The 23,194-nt window shown below is 37.4% G+C and overlaps 1 protein-coding gene across 1 annotated transcript in view; it reads left to right on the forward strand.

The window, feature by feature from the left end:
• Positions 1-22,696, forward strand: part of LOC136754752 (5-hydroxytryptamine receptor 4) — a 108,548-nt gene extending 85,852 nt beyond the window's left edge. Inside the window, exon 7 of the mRNA XM_066710867.1 lies at positions 21,581-22,696. Coding sequence (XP_066566964.1) covers positions 21,581-21,674 — 94 coding nt within the window. The 3' untranslated portion in view covers positions 21,675-22,696. The remainder of the gene's footprint in view (positions 1-21,580) is intronic.
• The last annotated feature ends 498 nt before the right edge of the window (positions 22,697-23,194 follow it).

Raw genomic sequence — 23,194 nt, forward strand, 5'->3', positions numbered from 1 at the left:
CAGCTGTGTGTCCTCTTTTTTTGTCATTTTCAACATATTCTGTTCACTGATGTCATGTGGTAAAAATATTGTCTTTATGACTGTGGCAGCTGCACCCTGTCATAACTCTTGCTAACATTGGTCCAGCTTTTCCATTCCCTAATACTATTGGAAAATGAAATGGTACTTCAGGAACTTCATATCTGATCACATAAATATCCAAATCTATAACTGTACTGAACTGGAAATGTTTAACAATCTAGAGCAGGGGTGTCCAACCCATAGTGCTGGAAGACTGCATTTTGGCAGATATTATAGATAATCTTTAAAACATCAATTTATAGAGACTTGGAAACATTATATATTGTTACTTCAATTAAACTTTTTATTATTAATATATAAATTCAGTCATTTACAGATCTTCCACACATATATATATATATATATATATATATATATATATATATATATATATAGTGAGGGAAAAAAGTATTTCATCCCCTGCTGATTTTGTATGTTTGCCCACTGACAAAGAAATGATCAGTCTATAATTTTAATGGTAGGTGTATTTAAACAGTGAGAGACAGAATAACAACAACAAAAATCAGAAAAAGCCCTTGTTGGCAATCACAGAGGTCAGACGTTTCTTGTAGATGGCCACCAGGTTTGCACACATCTCAGGAGGGATTTTGTGCCACTCCTCTTTGCAGATCCTCTCCAAGTCATTAAGGTTTCGAGGCTGACGTTTGGCAACTCAAACCTTCAGCTCCCTCCACAGATTTTCTATGGGATTAAGGTCTGGAGACTGGCTAGGCCACTCCAGGACCTTAATGTGCTTCTTCTTGAGCCACTCCTTTGTTGCCTTGGCTGTGTGTTTTGGGTCATTGTCATGCTGGAATACCCATCCACGACCCATTTTCAATGCCCTGGCTGAGGGAAGGAGGTTCTCACCCAAGATTTGATGGTACATGGCCCCGTCCATCGTCCCTTTGATGCGGTGCAGTTGTCCTGTCCCCTTAGCAGAAAAACACCCCCAAAGCATAATGTTTCCACCTCCATGTTTGACGGTGGGGATGGTGTTCTTGGGGTCATTCCTCCTCCTCCAAACACGGCGAGTTGAGTTGATGCCAAAGAGCTCGATTTTGGTCTCATCTGACCACAACACTTTCACCCAGTTCTCCTCTGAATCATTCAGATGTTCATTGGGCCTGTACATGTGCTTTCTTGAGCAGGGGGACCTTGCGGGCGCTGCAGGATTTCAGTCCTTCACGGCGTAGTGTGTTACCAATTGTTTTCTTGGTGACTATAGTCCCAGCTGCCTTGAGATCATTAACAAGATCCTCCCGTGTAGTTCTGGGCTGATTCCTCACCGTTCTCATGATCATTGAAACTCCACGAGGTGAGATCTTGCATGGAGCCCCAGACCGAGGGAGACTGACAGTTATTTTGTGTTTCTTCCATTTGCGAATAATCGCACCAACTGTTGTCACCTTCTCACCAAGCTGCTTGGCGATGGTCTTGTAGCCCATTCCAGCCTTGTGTAGGTCTACAGTCTTGTCCCTGACATCCTTGGACAGCTCTTTGGTCTTGGCCATGGTGGAGAGTTTGGAATCTGATTGATTGATTGCTTCTGTGGACAGGTGTCTTTTATACAGGTAACGAGCTGAGATTAGGAGCACTCCCTTTAGGAGAGTGCTCCTAATCTCAGCTCGTTACCTGTATAAAAGACACCTGGGAGCCGGAAATCTTGCTGATTGATAGGGGATCAAATACTTATTTCCCTCATTAACATGCAAATCAATTTATAACTTTTCTGAAATGCGTTTTTCTGGATTTTTTTGATGTTATTCTGTCTCTCTCTTGAGACATTCAGATGGTAGAGTCAGAATTTGGCATAAACAGAATGAGAACATGGATCCATCATGCTTTGTTACCACTGTGCAGGCTGGTGGTGGTGGTGTAATGGTGTGGGGGATGTTTTCTTGGCACACTTTAGGCCCCTTAGTGCCAATTGGGCATCGTTTAAATGCCACGGCCTACCTGAGCATTGTTTCTGACCATGTCCATCCCTTTATGACCACCATGTACCCATCCTCTGATGGCTACTTCCAGCAGGATAATGCACCATGTCACAAAGGTCGAATCATTTCAAATTGGTTTCTTGAACATGACAATGAGTTCACTGTACTAAACTGGCCCCCACAGTCACCAGATCTCAACCCAATAGAGCATCTTTGGGATGTGGTGGAACGGGAGCTTCGTGCCCTGGATGTGCATCCCACAAATCTCCATCAACTGCAAGATGCTATCCTATCAATATGGGCCAACATTTCTAAAGAATGCTTTCAGCGCCTTGTTGAATCAATGCCACGTAGAATTAAGGCAGTTCTGAAGGCGAAAGGGGGTCAAACACAGTATTAGTATGGTGTTCCTAATAATCCTTTAGGTGAGTGTGTATATATATATATATATATATATATATATAATTATAATGTGGCAAAACAAATTGATAGACTTCAAGGGATGTTGTCAAAACATTGTAAAATTGTATTATAAACTAACATTTATATAACTACATTGGAGAGAATAAATATTGACAAATAACAAAAGTACACAAAACTAAAAGTTTAAGTTATATGGAAAACATTTCACAAAATAGAATGAATTTTAGCATGCTAAATATTTGTGGTCGATGTCAGAACCTATGAAATGGGCAGACGACATTACTGTGCAAGTGTATCAGAGAACATTAACAACACCTTGTGTTCAGGGTAATACGTTTCTAGTTTTTTTATTTGATTGTTTACAAATCAATGAAATGAAATGAAATGTGTGAGCTGGGTGGTGGAAAGCATGTCAAAAGTGCAGGAGTTGAGCTAAAAGGACAAATTGAGTTGTATTTGCTATTGTCGCCATACCTCACGCAATCAGCGAAAGGTTGGGATGGCAGTGCTTCAGAGCTGCATAACTAATGTCTTGCAGTCAGTCATCAGCTGAACACCTGAATTCCCTTCAACCCTCAAGGACCAGCTTCCCCCTAGTCAAACCACTGTCTTGCAAATTAATCAATAACAAATGTGTTCCCAGTCTTTAGATGTTTGTGATTTTGGGTGACCTATAAAATTAACTGGACTATGGCTTTGCAGTAACTGAGACCACCAACTCCCTAAGGATTGTCTGAGTGTGAAGCTACATCCGTGGATGTGTACTTCCTCTTCTTTCTCTTCTCCTTCCCCATGGTGTTGTTTAACCTTGGCTTCACTGACTACCAACAGCTCATTGTCTTACACTAGTAATGGATCAAATGTCACCTCTTCAGCTGCTTCATGTACGTTCCTCAAGGTGATCATATGTAATTGGCTAGATCTGTCGAATCCTTTACAGTGAATCAAGTGTTATAATATAAGACAGAGGCCAAAGATCAAGTACAGAAAGTTCAAATATAATCTGTTATATGCATTGCTGTGTTGTGAATATATCTGAACATTTAATATCCTCCATTGTAAAATAAATTAAGTACTTGTAATTCACACTGATGCTGTATGACTTTTCTTGGCATGGTGGTTCTCTGATTCTGTTCCACAGGTAGAAATAGATACACATAGTATCTCTAGTTAGTACAAAACATTCCTAAGATTATATTGCAGAGTGGTAGTAGCGGTTGCCATGGTTTTCTAAGTGTTAATGTGTATGTACTTACATGTATATGTATATATGTTGGATCTTAAAGCTGCTTATTATAGCTGTAAACCATTTGATTCTGGAATGCTTTCTCATTAAAACACACTAATGGGATTTTACACTGAGACTCAGCAAACCACTGTTGGTTTAAATGAAATGGCTCCTAATTCATTCAGGCAGCCTATACAAAGAGTGCCACAATGGTCATGGGCCAAGATCTGCATTCATTGCATATCCTCCTGTCAAAACATGACATGTGCTGCACAAATCCCCCTGAAGCCCAGTGAAGAAAACCTACCAATATAAAAGGGAACACAACAGCTTACAGAGATAAGTGTCTCTAATGGCACTTGATAGGGTGTTAAAAAGTTTGAACTTTTTAGTAGCTTTTGTCATTGATGTCAAATTATGTATATGTTTAAAACTTAGATCTCTGTGAAATCTGTCAGATTATGGCACAAAATTGTTCATACTTACAGGTTCATACTACGGCTGGAGAAATGGGCATGCCTTGACCATGCAAGATTTTCTACAAAACCAAGAAAGGACAATATTTTGTATTTGAGATATGAACAATGCCTATAATTGCAGATTCCTGTAACAGTGTTAGGTTGATATTTGGCCATTCAGAAACACTGCATACCTGTGAATACTGACTATAGATGTATTCGGATCATAGCTGTCTGTCATACAGTGTGTTTACGTGAGATAAGGCTTTCCAAAAACGGATGTATTCGGGAAGCTTGAAACAGAAAATTGGTTTTCTGAAAAGGCCACATTCCTGTCATGACAATCCAAGTAAAGTTCTGATGGAATTCCTCTGTATATTTAGGTGCATCTGTTTCGAAAGAGTAGTGGGATGCGGCAATAGGCTAAGCAGAAATGAAGGTCATATTTTGCAAATGTGTAGTACACAATCAATACGCTTTTAGAAAAAGTGTTTTTATGTGGCACCAAATGTGAATCTGGATTTCTATCTTCATTTTATAATATTATTTTAATCTTTAATATTTGAATAACTTTAGAAAACAGAATTCATGTTTTCCACTATATTATTATTATGATTTTATTTGTATTAGTATTTGTTGGTTAATTTGTTTAAATTTGTTTGCTTGTATTTAGTAATTTGTTGCCTTTCGGGATGTTAGTCCCCTAGGATGTGTCTGATTAACACTCTGATATGTAGGAGATTAAGTTTTGGGTCCAGACATGCTTATAGGAAGAAACAGAAGATCATATCACCACTAAAAAACCTTAAAAAAAAAAAAATGGGAAAAAAAAAAACCTTGCTTCTCTGCATCCAATAAAGCCAATTGTTATTATTTTTTACAACAACTCTACTTTCTAAAAAGACTAGGTTTATATACACATCTTAGTCTATTGCTTTGCTTTTATTTTGCCCAAAAGGGGTTTACTTTATTCTGAAACATCTGAAATGTCCTTCTGAATTTGTAAGTTTATGTGTTAGACAGTTAAGGAAAATGTATATTGCACATATATGATTTAGAAAGTTGGTTTAATGTTTTTACATGGTGCTATATAAATGATCTGGAATCATTGTATGTAATTTCTCTGTGAAAAAATATATAAAAAATATATTCTTATATTTAGCAGTAATACCCAAACAAAGTCTTGTCTAAATTGACAAAACAAATCCGGTATTCAATCCATGTTATTCCATTTAAGTAAGGCAATGGTAGTATCAATGAGCAGTGACAAAGAAACAATTTAAGTTTACAAAATGCAAACGTTACATGGAAAGTGGGGTATATATATATATATACAAAACAACAGGATAGCATAGCAAATGAGGCGAAGGATTTTCGTAAGTGAACTTTTAGATGAGTGTGTATATCTGCCACACATTCAATTTTGATCTGTAACTGCTCCCTAAATGGTACTCTAGCTGAACGAAGAATTGTTCACTGAGTTACAGGCTCCACTGAGTTGAAAAAGCACAAGCTGGTTTCTATGGCCCAGAATGTGACAGCTAGACCATAGGCACAGTTTGAGTAAATACTGCACTGAAACTAAAATTCTTCATCATTAAAAATAAAGCACTGAAGAGAGCCCAAGGTATGCACAGGACAAGCAAGATAAAGGCTTTTTATGAACCTGTATGTATGTGTGTTTCTGATATTGATAGAGATAATATACTCTGAACAGCAAAACAGCACTGATAGATATTATATAAATAAAGTTTATGACTTCCGTTAGCATACACTTTCAATATAATCAGAAACCTGACCTCTGTGAAATATACCTAGCTAAAGAGGGATGCGATCTTGAGACTCTGATACAGGAAATTGCAGCTATGAAGAAGTGTGCACACCCTTTGCAAAGAATGAGAATGTTCTTCATTTTGTTTTAAACAGGACACATATTTTTCACTCACACTATTTTCTTAAAATTACAGGAGGCCAGGATAAGGTGAAGAAAAGATCCAGATATGTTTTCCTTAGTTATTTCATTTAAAAAGGCCCTTTCATTTTATATATTTTTTTGAATTTTCTTTCTGTGTATTCTCTGGACTCATACAGCTGGACTGTAGTGCACTTTGGAGTAATAAAGTTCTTGAATGACTAAGTGAAGTACCTTTGAACAGATTAAAAAACACTATTATGACTCTACAATAAAATGATTTAAGTCTATTGGCATTTCAGTCCTGCTAAACATAGCAAACTGTAGCATCCATCATAAGCATTCAAGTATAAATAGGTGTTTGTTATTCCAGTCAAGAACAAGGCAGTGCATTGTGTGAGAAATAAATCCACAATAATTGTTAAAAAATATATAATTGGATTTGTTTTGTCAAATGTTAAAACTATGTAGCATGTTGTATGTCCAATATGCATAATACTTAAAATTACATATTGTCGAAAGGATTGCTGCATATTTGAATGAATTATGACTTTTAGGTAGTAGATTTTGATGGTTTCATCAATCAAAAGGGAAGGGGTAGGCTGAGCTCCTACGTGACGCATCCAATAACAGCATTTCGCCTTGAATCCTCATCTATGCCAGTGCACAATCGGCCAAGTGCCACAGTGGAAGGGTGGGTGGAAGCTGGCTGGTCCACCAGACACGAGTGACTCCTGTGGCTTTGCAGATGCCTGCAGGCTGTGGGTGTTAGCTGTTCAATCTGTCTCGAATCCTCCGATTGGTGTGATAGATGGACTGAAGGCATTCTGGGCCTCCAGCGGTGAGCCAGGTTCGGTAATTGGCATATCCAGATTGGGGTGAAAAAGGAGGAGGAATAATTGGAGATTCAAAACTGATATAGAAAAAAAATAAAAACATAAAATCGAAAGATAAACAGAAATGTAAAATTTTGCATACGTATGTCCATGGGCAAAATTGTCTAAAATATATCAGTATTTAGAGGGAACTTCTTTACATTGAGACCCTTAGAATGTATTTCTTACAATAGAAAGAAAATGAGAAAAACTGATGCACAACATAATTAATGTAAATTTCTGCTACTTCTACTACTAATTCTAATAATTAAAAATGATGTATGTATTTAATGGACACCAAACGAGCACGATTGGTCGAATGGCCTCCTCTCGTTTGTAAACTTTCTTATAAAGAAATATGAGGCCTCGTTTATGATGTTATCAGAAACAGAAACACAACCGCAGAAATGGTCTCTTGCACTTCAGTGCTAAACTCAAACTCAGATTTATGGAAGCATGTTGAATCAATGTTTTCTTTATGGCTTACTTTACAACGGAAAGGAATGACCACTGACATTTTAGTATTTTAGTGTGGTAGGTTTCAGCTAACAGAGAATGTAATGATTAAGCCTGGCACAAGCTTGCCACATGCAAACCTTGCAGCAATTCAGTCAAAGGTTTGGCTTTCCCTTGCATAGCCTGCCCAGACTTCTGAATGGAGCCATTTTCATTCAGCGCCAATTGTAGCGTATTGGAGACATGAGCTCTTTTCAGATATCCTCGTCCTGCTGTACCCACTTGTCAGAATAAACATAACAGCGTTAGTGTAGTAGCTTAAAAACTGACAGGACTGTATTTCTGATAATCGTCCATTAATTTCATGGCCAATTTGATTTGAGTTTAACAACTGAGAGTTATTAGCTCTGGCCTTTATTTGTGAATTACAGGAGGCAAAGGCTTGTATTCCAGTAGTAGTTCTCCAGATGCAGTTTAACTGTTTTTCTTAATGCAAAATAACACATTGTCTGGAATGAACCTTGCATTCTGTCACATGAAACCTTTATTTTACAATCATTATTTTAAACCTTTGCTTACAGACATTATATTGTGTTGCCCCCCCCACCCCAATTAATCCTCATCATCTCTCAGCACATGATGATACAGAGTCCACTCTTTTTTTCCCACTTTGCTGTGAAGCTCATCCTGTGACATATCAGTGGTTTGTCAGATTAGTGCATTCACACCCCATTGATCTTCTTTCTTAAGTAATTTGGGTGTCATCTCGCTTTGTGTGCACAGCCATTATGAGGTGGAAAAATACGTACATACATACCTTCCCTCTTGATGTATAGATTGATGTTGGTTCATATTGTATACCAAATGTCAACAACCACACCCATACAGAACAAATATGGTAGAAATGGGTGATATATATATCTGTAAGCCATATATCTGTGTAATATGTTGAAAATGTATGGTAGAAATTAATCTCACTATATATTTTCAACCTGTAAACTAAATATATAGATTACAGACTAAAATATATTTAAAATATATCTTATATATTTTAAACATACAAAATATGATAATAAAATAAAATAATATTGTTTGAATGGGAAAAATATAAAGATAAGTTTTACCATATATAAAAAAATATGTTTTTATTCCGAATGAGGCAACCACACCAGTCACAACAAAAGACTCCTATATTCAATACAGTTGCACTTAAATGCTTTCCAGACTTTGGGATTATTTGGTATGGTTTGCCATCTACTGGACATTGTGTTGTCCTTTTAAGTGCACTTTATGAAATTTCTCAGTAGGCACACTGCCAGCTGTAGTAAAGAGAGAGGCATTAGTGCACTGTGAAAACATTACAAATATATTGGTAAATCCCTTCCAAATCTATGTAGTGTGTGTAAAATGGGGCTGGTATACTGTAAGAATTTGACTCCCTGATAGAATATGCTTCCCATAGATGTTAGATAGAAAAATGCTCTACTTTGTCAGAAATTGCCGTTCTTGATCAGACTTTGGAGAAAGTTGTCAAGTATGAATTTCCCAGACCCTATTTTATCTTAGGAAGAATAGGATGGTAGTAAAAGCATGATGAAAGGGACATCCATTTTGATACACTGTGCTGAATGCTGTGCTGCTGTTAGAAATGATGATTCTGTTTTATTAGCTTTTTGCTAGACAATCCAGCAAGGTCACAGACACAAGTTAATTGAGCACTTGTAAATTAAGTATATAAACTGAAAATGTTCAGCAGTCATAAATCTAAGTGCAACAATAGCCTTAACAATGTCACAAAGACATCATGGAGATATTATAATAATATTGTATTCCATTCTTAGGATGTTTTTTTCTGTTAGAAATCTCCATTCTCCAAAGAAACGATAATTAGAACACAACCCTAAAAACAGAGATTTACAAAAATGCAATATAATGGAATAGATATTGCTTTCCCATGAGATAATATTGGATAAAAGGCATTGTATAATTAATAATGTCATTGCCTTTTAAATGTAATATTAAATTGTATTCATGTTTTCAAAATAAATTAATCTAATACTTTGTGAATTCTAATGCTTTTCATATTTATTACAGATTAATGCCATCAAAGTAGTTTTTCTGATACCTTAACAGGTATGCCAAGAAAATGAAATAAAACAGAAAACAACATGCAGTATAAGATAGTGTCATTGATATTATTATTTATTAGCAGACACCCCTGTCCACTAAAAACATTCTTCAAACCAAGACAATATACATAAAATACAAGTGCAAAATACAATAAGATAAGCTAATACATTAGAGCTAAAACAAGCACTTTATACAGTTCTATCCCCAGTGTGTGCCGAGGGGCAGGGCAGACATAAATATCAATATTATAGAATCGGTTACAGTATAAACATAAATAATCAAAAACAGGAGGGATGTTAAAATGGATGGGGAGCAAAATAAGACATTAAGCATGGGAGCATACACATGGGTTATTTGTTATTTATATATAGTATTTAGTTGGATAATTTCATTTAATCTAGTAAATCTGGATTCTGCCACTGTATAGTGTTAAAAATGAGAAAGAAAAAAAAAGTTTTGACCTTAAACATATAATAGGTTCCACATTATGTTAAAATATTGCACTGATTCACTGATTTAGAGAATGAACAATCCTTGAAAGCAGTTCAGTTAGTTGGACTCACAATGATGATGTACTTGTTATTGTTTGTTCATTGTCAAAATAACCGACAAGGCTGTTGCCTTTCATTACTTTGTTAGACACTTATCATGTTATATATTATTATGTACAAGCCACAGACAATATCTACATTTATGGACATGGAATTATGTAACTCTCTCGAGTTTTTTATCTCTTGAAGTGATTAACTTGCTCCTTTGGAAAGATACAAAGAGTGCTTGATGTTATTACTTGATAGATACTTTCATGAGGTAGTAATTTGACAGCAATCATTGACTATACATTAGCATTAAAGAGCCCGGATTTTTTATTTTCTCAGAAGTCTGCTAATAAAACCAATGTTCAGAAACCTAATTAAACCAGTGTAATTAAAATAAAATGAAAAACTCCTTCATCCAGCGAAGTTCATTTCTAACACTAGAAATGATGATCCCTTACGAATGTTTATAGCCAATGTAGTCATGTGTCTACAGATAATGTAAGACTTTCATTCGATACTTAGTGTACAGCAACTGTAGGAAATGAAGAAAGGCACATAGAAACACATAAGAGGTCACCTGACACTGAACATGAAAGCTTTCTCATGAGGACAGAAATAGAGAAACAAACAGCAGTAGGTGCCTCAAATAAACGGATCAACAATCCATCGCTGAATGTAGAGGTAAAGCCAGGCATTCTATACCTCAGTGCTGAATCGTTCCTGCTATTTTAACTCTGCAGTCTTCAACTGGGGAACAACAATACCTGCTGTGAAGTACTGAATACACCAGAAGTTTATACACAAATTAACCATACAAATTGTAAACATGGGAAAAAGGTAAATAATTTGTTTAAGAAAAAAACATTGCAGCCACTGAATGCTGACTTCAGATGCATTGTTCCAGGTGTTTATTTGCTCTGTTTTATGTGCAAAGTAGCATAATGCATTGAAGTCTAAACATAAGTTAAGAAAATATCTGCTATTTAATTATTCTGTTGTTTTACACAGATGACTAAATTTGTTTTCATTCTTCTTCTTCTTCTTCTATATAATCACTATAGTATTAGTATTATTTGTAGTAGTATTAGTGAGAGAGAAGCAGTGTCTGTTCTGTTTATATTGATATTAGAAAAAAAAAAATGTTTTACTAAAAATGTAGAGAGACCCAGGAGAATTTGTTTAAATGAGAGTTGGGTTGTCTTATGTAATATTTTAGAGGTGCCAGGTTTCTAAAACGAATTGCGTATGTCTTCCAGATAAAATATTGGCAATCCTTTATACAAGCATTTACTACATACAACAAACAAGCTGTATCCTGAAATAGCTCTGACTGCTGTCCTAACAAACTCTCTCTTCTCTACCTAGGCCTCTTTGTCTTGAATGATACTCACTGATTATAACAAGGGATAGCATCAAGACCACCCACATTTCATGTTTCTCATGTTTAACTTCAAACATAGCTGCTGGAATTCTTTCCAAAGTTAAGATCCTAACGTGTATTTGTTAGTTGTTTGTTTGCTTTTTACTGTAAAAGGCTGGTAAGTTAGTGTTTACCACCCTATTCCTTGGCACTGGTCAGATCTTAGCAAGTGTTGCATGGTTGATCAGAGGCCTACTCAGATTTGAACCTCAGTCTCAGGCATACCTCCAAGCACCTGATCCGGAGCCTCACCAGCTGAGCAACTAACCGGCAACCCCAGAAGATTGGTGATGGGGATGAAATCACTTTATTGAGCTTAACATTATGAGCACTGTCACACTCACACAAGGTTGTGATGGTCTCATGGCAATGGGAGTTGAAGCTGCATTCCACTTCTGCAGTTCTTCTCTTTGGACAGATGGCCTCAGTTAGTTTAAAATCCTTAATAGGTAATCGTGATTTGTTGGGTAGAAGTAATTTTTCCTTCCCAGATGGCCAAGTGACCAAAGTTGTACCCAACACCAAAGACCTTGGCCTGGCATAGATCCAATTGATTTATCATTGATTGATCCTTGAGAGAGCACCCCAGTATACCATTGTCACTATTTTCATCTTGCAGATTCTAGGCCAGATATGGGTGGCAATGCTACCAACCATAACTCCTGATCTCACCCTTACTGCATTTAATCATGTCACGGCTTTGTGTAAGCCAAAGTACGGACCACAAAGTATTAACCCCAGCAAGTGCTATGCATTGCTCTAGTATAACCAGCTCCACCAAGCTTGAGTATATATCTGCTTGTGTCTAGTCTGTGCCATAGACTATATAGTATTTGTTAGTTCACTTCTTATTAATACCCTGTTGTTTCCCAACCTAAGTACAAGTGTTTAATGTTTGAGGGAAAAGATGTTTTGAAAGCTGAAAGAAATCAGAAAGTCTAGTGCACAAGGCGTCTGTTAAAAAAATCCTGAAAGGTTTGATGAATTATCTTTCATGTCCTTTGTGTTTCTTATGCTGGGGTCTAATCCATTTTACCAGCCACAGTGTTTGTTAGTCTCAGCATAAAGCTCAGCAGGCATGATTTGGCACAATTTCACAATCTCATTTAGGGGTGACAAATAAATTGCTCTGACAGGACTATGTGTTCAGGTCAGCAAAGAGGTGCCCTCTTCCTGTAAGCGTAATTGCTGGTACTGTGCTGGATATTACCTTTATTTTAATTTTGTGTGCTCTGTTTGTCATCTTTCAGCAACATATATTTGAAAAACAAAAAACAAACACATGAGATGTATTCATCTGACAACCTGCCTTCAGTGGATAAAATCCATCTACTGTGTCTACTTAGGGCAGTGTCTCCTTCCACTCTAGAGTCATTTCCTTACAGCTTCACACACCCTAAAGTATAAAAAGCAAAATACTTAGAGGACAAATTTTGTTTCATTGCCATCTACATGGTGGCAGTAAACTTCTGCAGATTTTCATTGTGAAAGCAAGGTAGGTGTTAAGATAACAACATACACAAAGCCTCTATAAGTGCGTCACTTCCGTGTAGTTTTGTTTTTTGTATGTGGGAGAGAGCACTTGGAAGTTGAATGGTACAGTCACAAGAAGTCACTGCCTTGCAACAATAGTTTCATGACACAGGTAATTCACACTGAAGATAGATGTAAGAAAATGTGAAGGTAGAGTATTTGAAATGGAATTCTAACCAATTTCCCACAAATAACCACACTGTTTGCTTAGAAAAATAAATATGAATATAATAACATAACATAATACAATATAACATGTATTCGCATAAACGGGTCTCCATAAAAGTTATTGTGCAGAAACATATCTTGGAAAACGTTCAATAAGACAGTCATGGGATACTTTCCTATAGGTTATAGTTGAACTGGCTATATTATAACTGTTTTGCACCAGCACTGGTATTAAACTCATGCCCACTACCAAACTGACAATCCAACACTGATAGAGGCATTTGATAAAGGATAAAACATGTGAAATAGATCATAATTGCTAATAGGGAACTACTAAATTGACTAGTGCCTTGTGGGAAGTCACTATGGAAACAGATCCTGATAGACATTACAAAATAAAGCCTTCAACACTGAGAAATAGTTCTGTGCTAGATGGAGACATCACAGCTCTTTGGACTGCGACTGTGTTGGTCTTGTTAATTAAAACACAGCATAGCAGTTACCATTAGTAGTCATGCTTTAGTATGTTCTTGTTCATTATCCCCATTACTGTGAAGTGCTCTTGCTCAACAGGATTGTTTAAGAGGCTGTAGGTTTAAAAAATATTGGCTATTTGAAACCTTTTAATGGCATTGAGGAGATCGAGAGATTACCTTTATGGGTTTGGGCAAAGAGCCCTGAACCTAAGAGACCCTGTTGCCATGACAGTAGTGGTGTTAGCTTCATGTCTGCCATTAATTAAATACCCACAGATGTGAGGCGGTCATAAATTATAACATTTGTGAACATTAATATAGTTGTGAGCAGCCATGAGATACTGCAGAAGGAAAAGTTGATGAGTAGTGAGTTTTCGTAATACCAACCACTTGTTGTCTTTCTTTGACGTTGTGTATGTCTTTACACTCACAAGGCAGTTGATTGATGCCTTGAGATGGGATCCATGTATGTAATGAATCTGGAATACTAATACAATATAAGGCTCTTAAAGAAGGTATTTGCAAACGACATGTCTGCCTTTAAATCTCCTGAGTATTTTAATGCCGGCCAAAATCTAAACGGGGTTTGAGGATAATGTGTTATTATTAGAGGAATTGTAAATACTTCTCACCATCAGTGTCAGGTGAACTGAGAGAGGTGCCAAGCACTGGCATCAACATCACTGCCCCTACCTGAGTAAGCTTTCACAGAGCCTAAACACAGTGCACAAATTCAAGTTAAATTTTACACAATGTAAAGCCATTATCACTTTTGCCACCCAGTTCTCCTTTCATAAATGACAGTTAGGTTTCAAACCTCTTGCAAGCACAGTGGAGATATGAGGACAACATACACTAATCTTATGAAATGACCCCATGCAGGCCATCTACTTTAATTCGCACCGCGAGTCCACATAGGGCAAACAGCAAAGTTAGGCATTGAATGGAGAAATTACATTGCGCCAAAGACAGCACTAGCCAAGTTCAAAACCTACCCAGGTCTGGATGCTCTGGGTTAACTTGGAGGCCCATTCAAGGTCATAGTCAGCTAATGACAAAACCCAAGTTTAAAACCAGGGAACTCTGTACTTTAGGTCTCAACTTTTGCCCTGAGATCTTTAAATATGTGTCTATACAGTATATCTGTACAGTTTTTATTATACACACATCACATAAAACACAAATAAATAGTCTTTACTTGTATTGGTTATTGGTTATAATTTTAGTTAAGACTGGAGCATAGTCTAAGTGAAAATGTTAAAATAGCAGTGAGCTGGACACATAGCAAGAAAAACTGATCACAGATGGACAAAGGAAGCTATTGAATGGATATCAACAGAGGAAATTGGAAGTAGATTGAAGTGGAAACATCTTGGGGAGGCCTTCATCTAGATAGTGTTGCTGATTTTATATATATATACACTCACCTAAAGGATTATTAGGAACACCATACTAATACTGTGTTTGACCCCCTTTCGCCTTCAGAACTGCCTTAATTCTACGTGGCATTGATTCAACAAGGCGCTGAAAGCATTCTTTAGAAATGTTGGCCCATATTGATAGGATAGCATCTTGCAGTTGATGGAGATTTGTGGGATGCACATCCAGGGCACGAAGCTCCCGTTCCACCACATCCCAAAGATGCTCTATTGGGTTGAGATCTGGTGACTGTGGGGGCCAGTTTAGTACAGTGAACTCATTGTCATGTTCAAGAAACCAATTTGAAATGATTCGACCTTTGTGACATGGTGCATTATCCTGCTGGAAGTAGCCATCAGAGGATGGGTACATGGTGGTCATAAAGGGATGGACATGGTCAGAAACAATGCTCAGGTAGGCCGTGGCATTTAAACGATGCCCAATTGGCACTAAGGGGCCTAAAGTGTGCCAAGAAAACATCCCCCACACCATTACACCACCACCACCAGCCTGCACAGTGGTAACAAGGCATGATGGATCCATGTTCTCATTCTGTTTACGCCAAATTCTGACTCTACCATCTGAATGTCTCAACAGAAATCGAGACTCATCAGACCAGGCAACATTTTTCCAGTCTTCAACTGTCCAATTTTGATGAGCTTGTGCAAATTGTAGCCTCTTTTTCCTATTTGTAGTGGAGATGAGTGGTACCCGGTGGGGTCTTCTGCTGTTGTAGCCCATCCGCCTCAAGGTTGTACGTGTTGTGGCTTCACAAATGCTTTGCTGCATACCTCGGTTGTAACGAGTGGTTATTTCAGTCAAAGTTGCTCTTCTATCAGCTTGAATCAGTCGGCCCATTCTCCTCTGACCTCTAGCATCAACAAGGCATTTTCGCCCACAGGACTGCCGCATACTGGATGTTTTTCCCTTTTCACACCATTCTTTGTAAACCCTAGAAATGGTTGTGCGTGAAAATCCCAGTAACTGAGCAGATTGTGAAATACTCAGACCGGCCCGTCTGGCACCAACAACCATGCCACGCTCAAAATTGCTTAAATCACCTTTCTTTCCCATTCAGACATTCAGTTTGGAGTTCAGGAGATTGTCTTGACCAGGACCACACCCCTAAATGCATTGAAGCAACTGCCATGTGATTGGTTGGTTAGATAATTGCATTAATGAGAAATTGAACAGGTGTTCCTAATAATCCTTTAGGTGAGTGTATATATATATTAGTGATTTATTTATAGGCCTCATGCATTTTACATTTGATCCCCTGCTGATTTTGTACGTTTGCCCACTGACAAAGTGAAGGATTTCAGTCCTTCACGGCATAGTGTGTTACCAATTGTTTTCTTGGTGACTATGGTCCCAGCTGCCTTGAGATCATTAACAAGATCCTCCCGTGTAGTTCTGGGCTGATTCCTCACCGTTCTCATGATCATTGAAACTCCACGAGGTGAGATCTTGCATGGAGCCCCAGACCGAGGGAGACTGACAGTTATTTTGTGTTTCTTCCATTTGCGAATAATCGCAGCAACTGTTGTCACCTTCTCACCAAGCTGCTTGGCGATGGTCTTGTAGCCCATTCCAGCCTTGTGTAGGTCTACAATCTTGTCCCTGACATCCTTGGACAGCTCTTTGGTCTTGGCCATGGTGGAGAGTTGGAATCTGATTGATTGATTGCTTCTGTGGACAGGTGTATTTTATACAGGTAACAAGTTGAGATTAGGAGCACTCCCTTTAAGAGGGTGCTCCTAATCTCAGCTCGTTATCTGTATAAAAGACACCTGGGAGCCATAAATCTTGCTGATTGATAGGGGATCAAATACTTATTTCCCTCATTAACATGCAAATCAATTTATAACTTTTTTGAAATGCGTTTTTCTGGATTTTTTTGTTGTTATTCTGTCTCTCACTGTTAAAATACACCTACCATTAAAATTATAGACTGATAATTTCTTTGTCAGTGGGCGAACGTACAAAATCAGCAGGGGATCAAATACTTTTTTCCCTCAGTGTATGTGTAAATTTTGTGCAGTGCATTTGCCCAAATCACCCCTTCCAAACGATTTAATTTAAACACAAGATCAATGCTTGTCACATTAGTTTCTCACAGCATAGGTCATCCAATTTCATTCCACAATGTATCTAGTACAGTAATTAATGTTGTCTTCCATTATACAGTTACATTTACTGGTAATCTGATTTTATGCAGTTCAGCTGCAGTCCTCTTTGTTTATTTGACTTCCTCAGATTTCAGGCCATTAACTGTACACTAAGGCCGGGATTAAATCAAAACTTTGACCCACCTGCTAATGGAAAACTACAAACCAGTACTCAGTGGCCACTTCATTTTTTGCAAGAAGCTGTTTTCTTTACACATAAATGTAACTGTTATGACGTACAGGCTTGCTATTAACTGGTGGGTAAAAGTTTAGATTTAATCCGACCCTAAGGCTGGTTGTATAGCACAACCTATGTGGCAGTTTACTTAGAATTCATCAGCTTTCATGAATTAACTGGATCTAAGTTTGTTTTCACTTGCAGAATGATCCTTTCTTAAATCAGCTAAAGAAATCTGATAGATTCCCCCTTACAATGCATTACTCATGGGTACTCCTTAGTGCATTAGCTGTGTTCAATGCTTTCCTTCCTTCTTGGCATGAACACCCTTCCCATAGGAGCAGTGAGGCCATCTTACGTTATCACACTGAATTTCTTGACAGACTGCCGGACAAGCAATGGTTTTGCTAAATATTATACATTCTGATGTAATACAAATAAATCGAGGGGTTTGAACTTAATTTAAGAACTTAAAGGTACAGCACCTTCAAGAATGTCATTTGAGCCTCGTATATGTTATGTCATGTCTCTCACAATGTCCACTCTGTTCCTTTTCTCTGCCTGGATCTCAAGTACCAGGGAGTCTTCCTTCAGTGACAAAACTCCTCATATAGCAGCTTTGACCTGTTTCAGTTTAGTGAGGTCCATGCATATTTCTCCTGCTAAGGTTCTGAAACCAGCTTTGGGGTGCTAGCAGCCTCTCTTGGGTTTTCTGAAAGGAAACCAACATCCATGACAAACCTGGGTCACTTGCCTAATTCAGAACTGTTCACTGGCGTGGAATCATGAGTCATACATCAGATATACACTTAGTATGGACAATGAGTCTTGTGCATCTTTGGGGCTTCAAAGATAATGAGGGAGGATATCAGTATTATATTGGTATTACTGATTCTCTTGTTGTAATTCCTTAAAGTACCTTATGATTTGAAATGGTTCACTTTCCCTTGTTTATCTTTTATCTCATGAATCAGGAGCACATGCTTTGAAGCACCTTCTCCTACTCTTCAAGAGCTGGTGAATAAAAGTAGGAATGGACGAGGCCATTGGCAACGGACGTTGTATGAGTAGGAAGTAAGATTTTTTGGGTGTCTGTGTCGTGCAGATGTAGTTTTTATTTTGGACCTGTTTTTGGTGGTGATTGTCATCTAGTACTTGGATGTTTTTTTGTGGTGCATCGTAAGTGTGTTAGATGTGACTGAATGGCTTTCCGGGTATGTACATTACAGGCCTTTCCAGAGTTGATAAAGGATTTACTAATAAGTAAGAGCAGTACTATGTTTTATGACAGTTATTATAACATATCTACTAGACAACATAGTTTTAGTATTTGCTGATTGTACTCCTAAGCAAATAATTTCCCAACATTAGAAAATCATGACCCATGTGTATTAATGTCCAGTTATATGTCAGTAAAATGACCCATGTGGCCCCATGTTTATTTGGATAGCACTGTCAAACCAAGTTCAGTTTTCAACACAAAAACCTGACTGACAGAAGCAAGCTGCATTGGGTCCAGTTTCATGAAACTTCACCTAACACTAGCTTTAGTAGCAAGTCCCATCAATAATCAATCAGTTTTATCTTGTACACATACAGCACAAGTGTTAAGTACAACACATAATCAGGTCGCAGCTAGCTGTAAAATTCTGTAGCTAAAAACAAAGGCAATATGCGTTCAGGCTAGCAGTCATAGATAAAACACTGAGTGGAATGCATTTAACCTTTCGAGCGGTATTCAAGATTATTGAATAAACAAGAACATAAGAAAGGCAACGAACAATTGGAGACCATTATTCCATTATATAATGGTCAGATGTGTACGTATGCTCTGAGGAAGATATAACTGAACATCAAAAAATCTGCTTTGCTGTCTGATGACAATATTATCTTGTTTCTGAATGTAATGGATTAAATACATTTAATATGTTTCCTTTTGAGTACTCCCAGTTTTTTGTTCGTTCACTCAAAAAAGGTTTAGAACTACACTGATTGGTTGTAATCAGTCATCTATTAATAGCATATAGACTGTTTATTAAGTGATATTCATGCAGTCAGATTCTGAAATATTAAGAACCTCTTGTTCTCAGGACTCCTGTACATTCTGTGCCTGGAATGAGATGAAAAAACGACCAGACCTACTGATATCCAAACAGTTTCCCAAAAATCTTGCTTGAAGGCAAAAGGTGACACCACCAAATATTTACTTACACTTGTGCTCTGTATGTTTATACACAGAGAGATATTTTTTATGCTAAGATTGGACTGAATGTATCCTTACAATGACCTTAGATACTTTGAGAGAAGCCAGAAATTCTCCCTTTCTCAGATTCCTCATATCACCAAGAAACATTAAGGGTTTAGAGATGAAAATAAGCATGTTCTGGGGTAAAGATTACCTCCGGAAATTCCTCTCCTAGTAAATGAAACATTTCAATGTTTGTTTCTTTGAGGACCTTGGTGGTGTGTTTAGAGTCCGCAACTACACAAACTGACAGATGTGTTAAAAGTAACATTGCAAATGCAACATCTGCACCCAGAGGTTGTCTGCCAACAACTCATGAAAATACTGTTGAGTTTTCAGTAATACAAAAAAAGAAAAGAAAAAGTACCACATTGCTTCTTAGTAATGTCTTAGTAATGTATGTTAGCTGTTGTGGTGTTGTTCGCTCAGCGTCCTGCAGCTGAAAACAAACACCCAAAGAAAGTCTTAAACCAGTGTTTGTGGTTTTAGTCATGCTACATTTAAAAAAAAATGTATGCAAATGTATTTTGACTCTCATTGTGTGTTGTGGTCCTCATTTCCCCTTACATGTTCATAGAATAATACGCCTTTAAGACTTCTAATAAAGAAACAACATATGGTGGGCATACAGTAAAACACAGTTTTTATTCCTGCTCACCACCCTGCCCTTCAGATTAATAATTATTTTAGTATGGCAATGGGATATGAGATATGTTAGACTGTAACATTTCAGATTTCAAATGAAGCAATTAAATTACTTGGGTTTGTACGGGCCTAATGAACTAATAGCAGTACTGTAAACAATTGAATATGAGATGAATGACAGTTTTGCAGCCTGACTAGATGTTACTCTGAAAGCAAGTTTCTGCAGATTTAAGTATGGACACATTTGTCTGGGTCTTCATTTGTCTTTCAACAATAAAATGGCTAAAATAAGAAATGGCTTCAAAGTAAAAGCCAATGAATTCCAAGTGTGACCACCCTTTCAATGTATAAGAATTTAATATGAATTATTTGAAATGTTACTGCATACAATATGAATCCTGCATTCCCAGAACATATACAGATATTTCAATACTGTGAAATGTAATAATTGTTTAATGTATTGACCAAGATAGGTGTGATGGTGAAATAATGTCTACACTGCTTCTGAGAAAGGCTTTTGACAAAGACAAGCTGGTGAAAAACACGGGGGTTATTTGCTTTCTGACATTACATATTATAAAGAAAGTGTTAACAAGAGATCAGTGCACAGGTCCTTCATTTGGATTCACAATATATGAAAAATTGAACTGATGTTTTGACCATCATGACAAGCAAAATAAAAACACCAGCATTATGTAGAAGTTACTAATAAGACATGCAGACAGGAAATGTGGCTGTTCTCTCTCAGAAGCAGATAGACAGCATCAGGAATAAACTATTATCAGTCAACTGTGTATCATGAAATTTAGTGCTGTTGGTCCATCTTGTGGTGAACACCTGTTATTACATACTGCATGTATTCACAGAAAACTTCAGCTGTTACTCAAAAAAAAAATAATAATAATAAAAAAAAAATATATATATATATAATGAAAATGTGAAACTGACTTTATTAGTCATTCCTCTACAGCATTCTGAATGTGACTTCATTAACTTCAATGATTAAAATCAAGTCTTCAGGATTACTTACATGGGATAGCTTGACGATAGATCAACTTAAAACACTGACAACTGAAACTGAGCTGCAGCTCCTGCCCCATGTCTTCCGGGTGAGTCTCCAGCTCACAGTAACCTTGTACTGGATGAAGTGGTTACTGAAAATGATGGATGGAAGAAAGTGAGCAGCTTTAATAGCACGTACTGCCTCCTAAAACAATTAGAATTGTGTCTGACGTATCTAAGTGTGCAGTCTCCTGATGTGCTTTTCTCTTCACTCTCCCATTATATATTTTTTTCCTCCCTTGCAGGTTAGCGTTTCTTCCCAACCGGCGGCGCCAGGACAATGGCAGGCGAATTCTGGCCAGCGAGCAGGAATCACAGGACTCGGCTGGCGATATATAGTCTTATAGAGGCAAGACACAGCAGAATGGATATAAAGATATATGTATAGTGCCCTGCCATAATGATTTGGCCATAAAAGAATGTATGTAACTGCAATCAACACTTTTCATGTGTATAGAAGATGCTAATGGAAATGGGCAGGTCCCACAATATTTTGTGGGCTACCCATGCTCAAGGTGTTAGTCAGGCACAGCAAGGCCAGAGTGAATGACAGATTGTCAAAGGATCTCCATTTCCATAGTGTCATTTCCTTCAGAGGATCAGTGACATTGAAGACCCTCACACAATGGAACAGAAAATTAACCTTACTCATCTCCATACTGAGGACCTTCTTGTTGATAAGGCCCCTGCACCAGTAGTGAGTTGGCTACAAAGAGCTAAAAGCATTTAGGAAATGGCATATGGAGGGGTCAAGAGACGTTTCAAGACCTGGACAGAAGTGAAGACCATTGAAGCAATGCCGCTAATCCTGCAGTCTGCAGAAAAGGTGGGACTATCAGAGTATGTGCCAATAGGAAAAATAAAATAAAAATAGCATTTGCTTAAAAACACCTCTGTTGTGCCAGGTACCCCAGTGTTTCCCAAAGAAACATTTCCCACTATTGTCCAGGCTAAGCAAATTCCATACCTCTATATGTGGCACTGATCAAATTATCACAAAGTGGATGATGGATCAATGGATCAATGAATTCTGCTTCTTCCCTGAAAACCACAGTCCCACGGAGCATGTGGGAGCATCTCAATCCTTAGCTGAGACCCACCCACCTTCGTATTGTGTCTGAATTACAGGAATCTGAATGACATCTGAGTATTATCATTATTCAATGCCAAATGGGAGAGGGGGGGGTGGGCTGTATATACTGCAAAAGATAGCTTGCCCAGGTACTGAACAATTGCCACTGTAATGCTTGCCTTGTCGTTTTCCACATCAAAGTAAATGTCATTCATGTCAGTGGTCATATAATTGTACAACTATAATTTATATATATATATATATATATATATATATATATATATATATATATATATATATATCCAAAATGACTTGTATTTATTTCAATGTACATTTTTAGCTTCTAAAGTAAGGAGCAGTGATACCCGTTTGTTACTATGTGACAGCTTTTTTTTTTTTTAATATAATCTAATTTTGCATTGTTGCTGAGTGTATGTGAAATGAACATTTTTTTGTATCAGAGTATTTAAAATAATGTGAAATTGGAATACAATTTGCTACATTTTTAAACTACAAAATAAAATTAACTTGAAGGAAAAATGTAGAATTGCAACAAACAGAACTAAGCAGAAATTGTGCCAACAGATTGCTTTCTATTGCTTGAAGGTCTGTATTTGGGCATATCACATAATTTGTATTTTCTATAGAAAACTGCCATAATTCCATCAGGTACCTCAAAATGTGATATTGTAACATGCCCACAATAGGGCATTTGCATTCATTTGAGATTCTGCTAGTCCAAAAACTACTACAAAAAATACCAAAACAAATTTAAAGAATACTGTGT

Source organism: Amia ocellicauda, chromosome 8 (genome assembly GCF_036373705.1).
Source record: "Amia ocellicauda isolate fAmiCal2 chromosome 8, fAmiCal2.hap1, whole genome shotgun sequence".
Taxonomy (NCBI): Eukaryota; Metazoa; Chordata; class Actinopteri; order Amiiformes; family Amiidae; genus Amia; species Amia ocellicauda.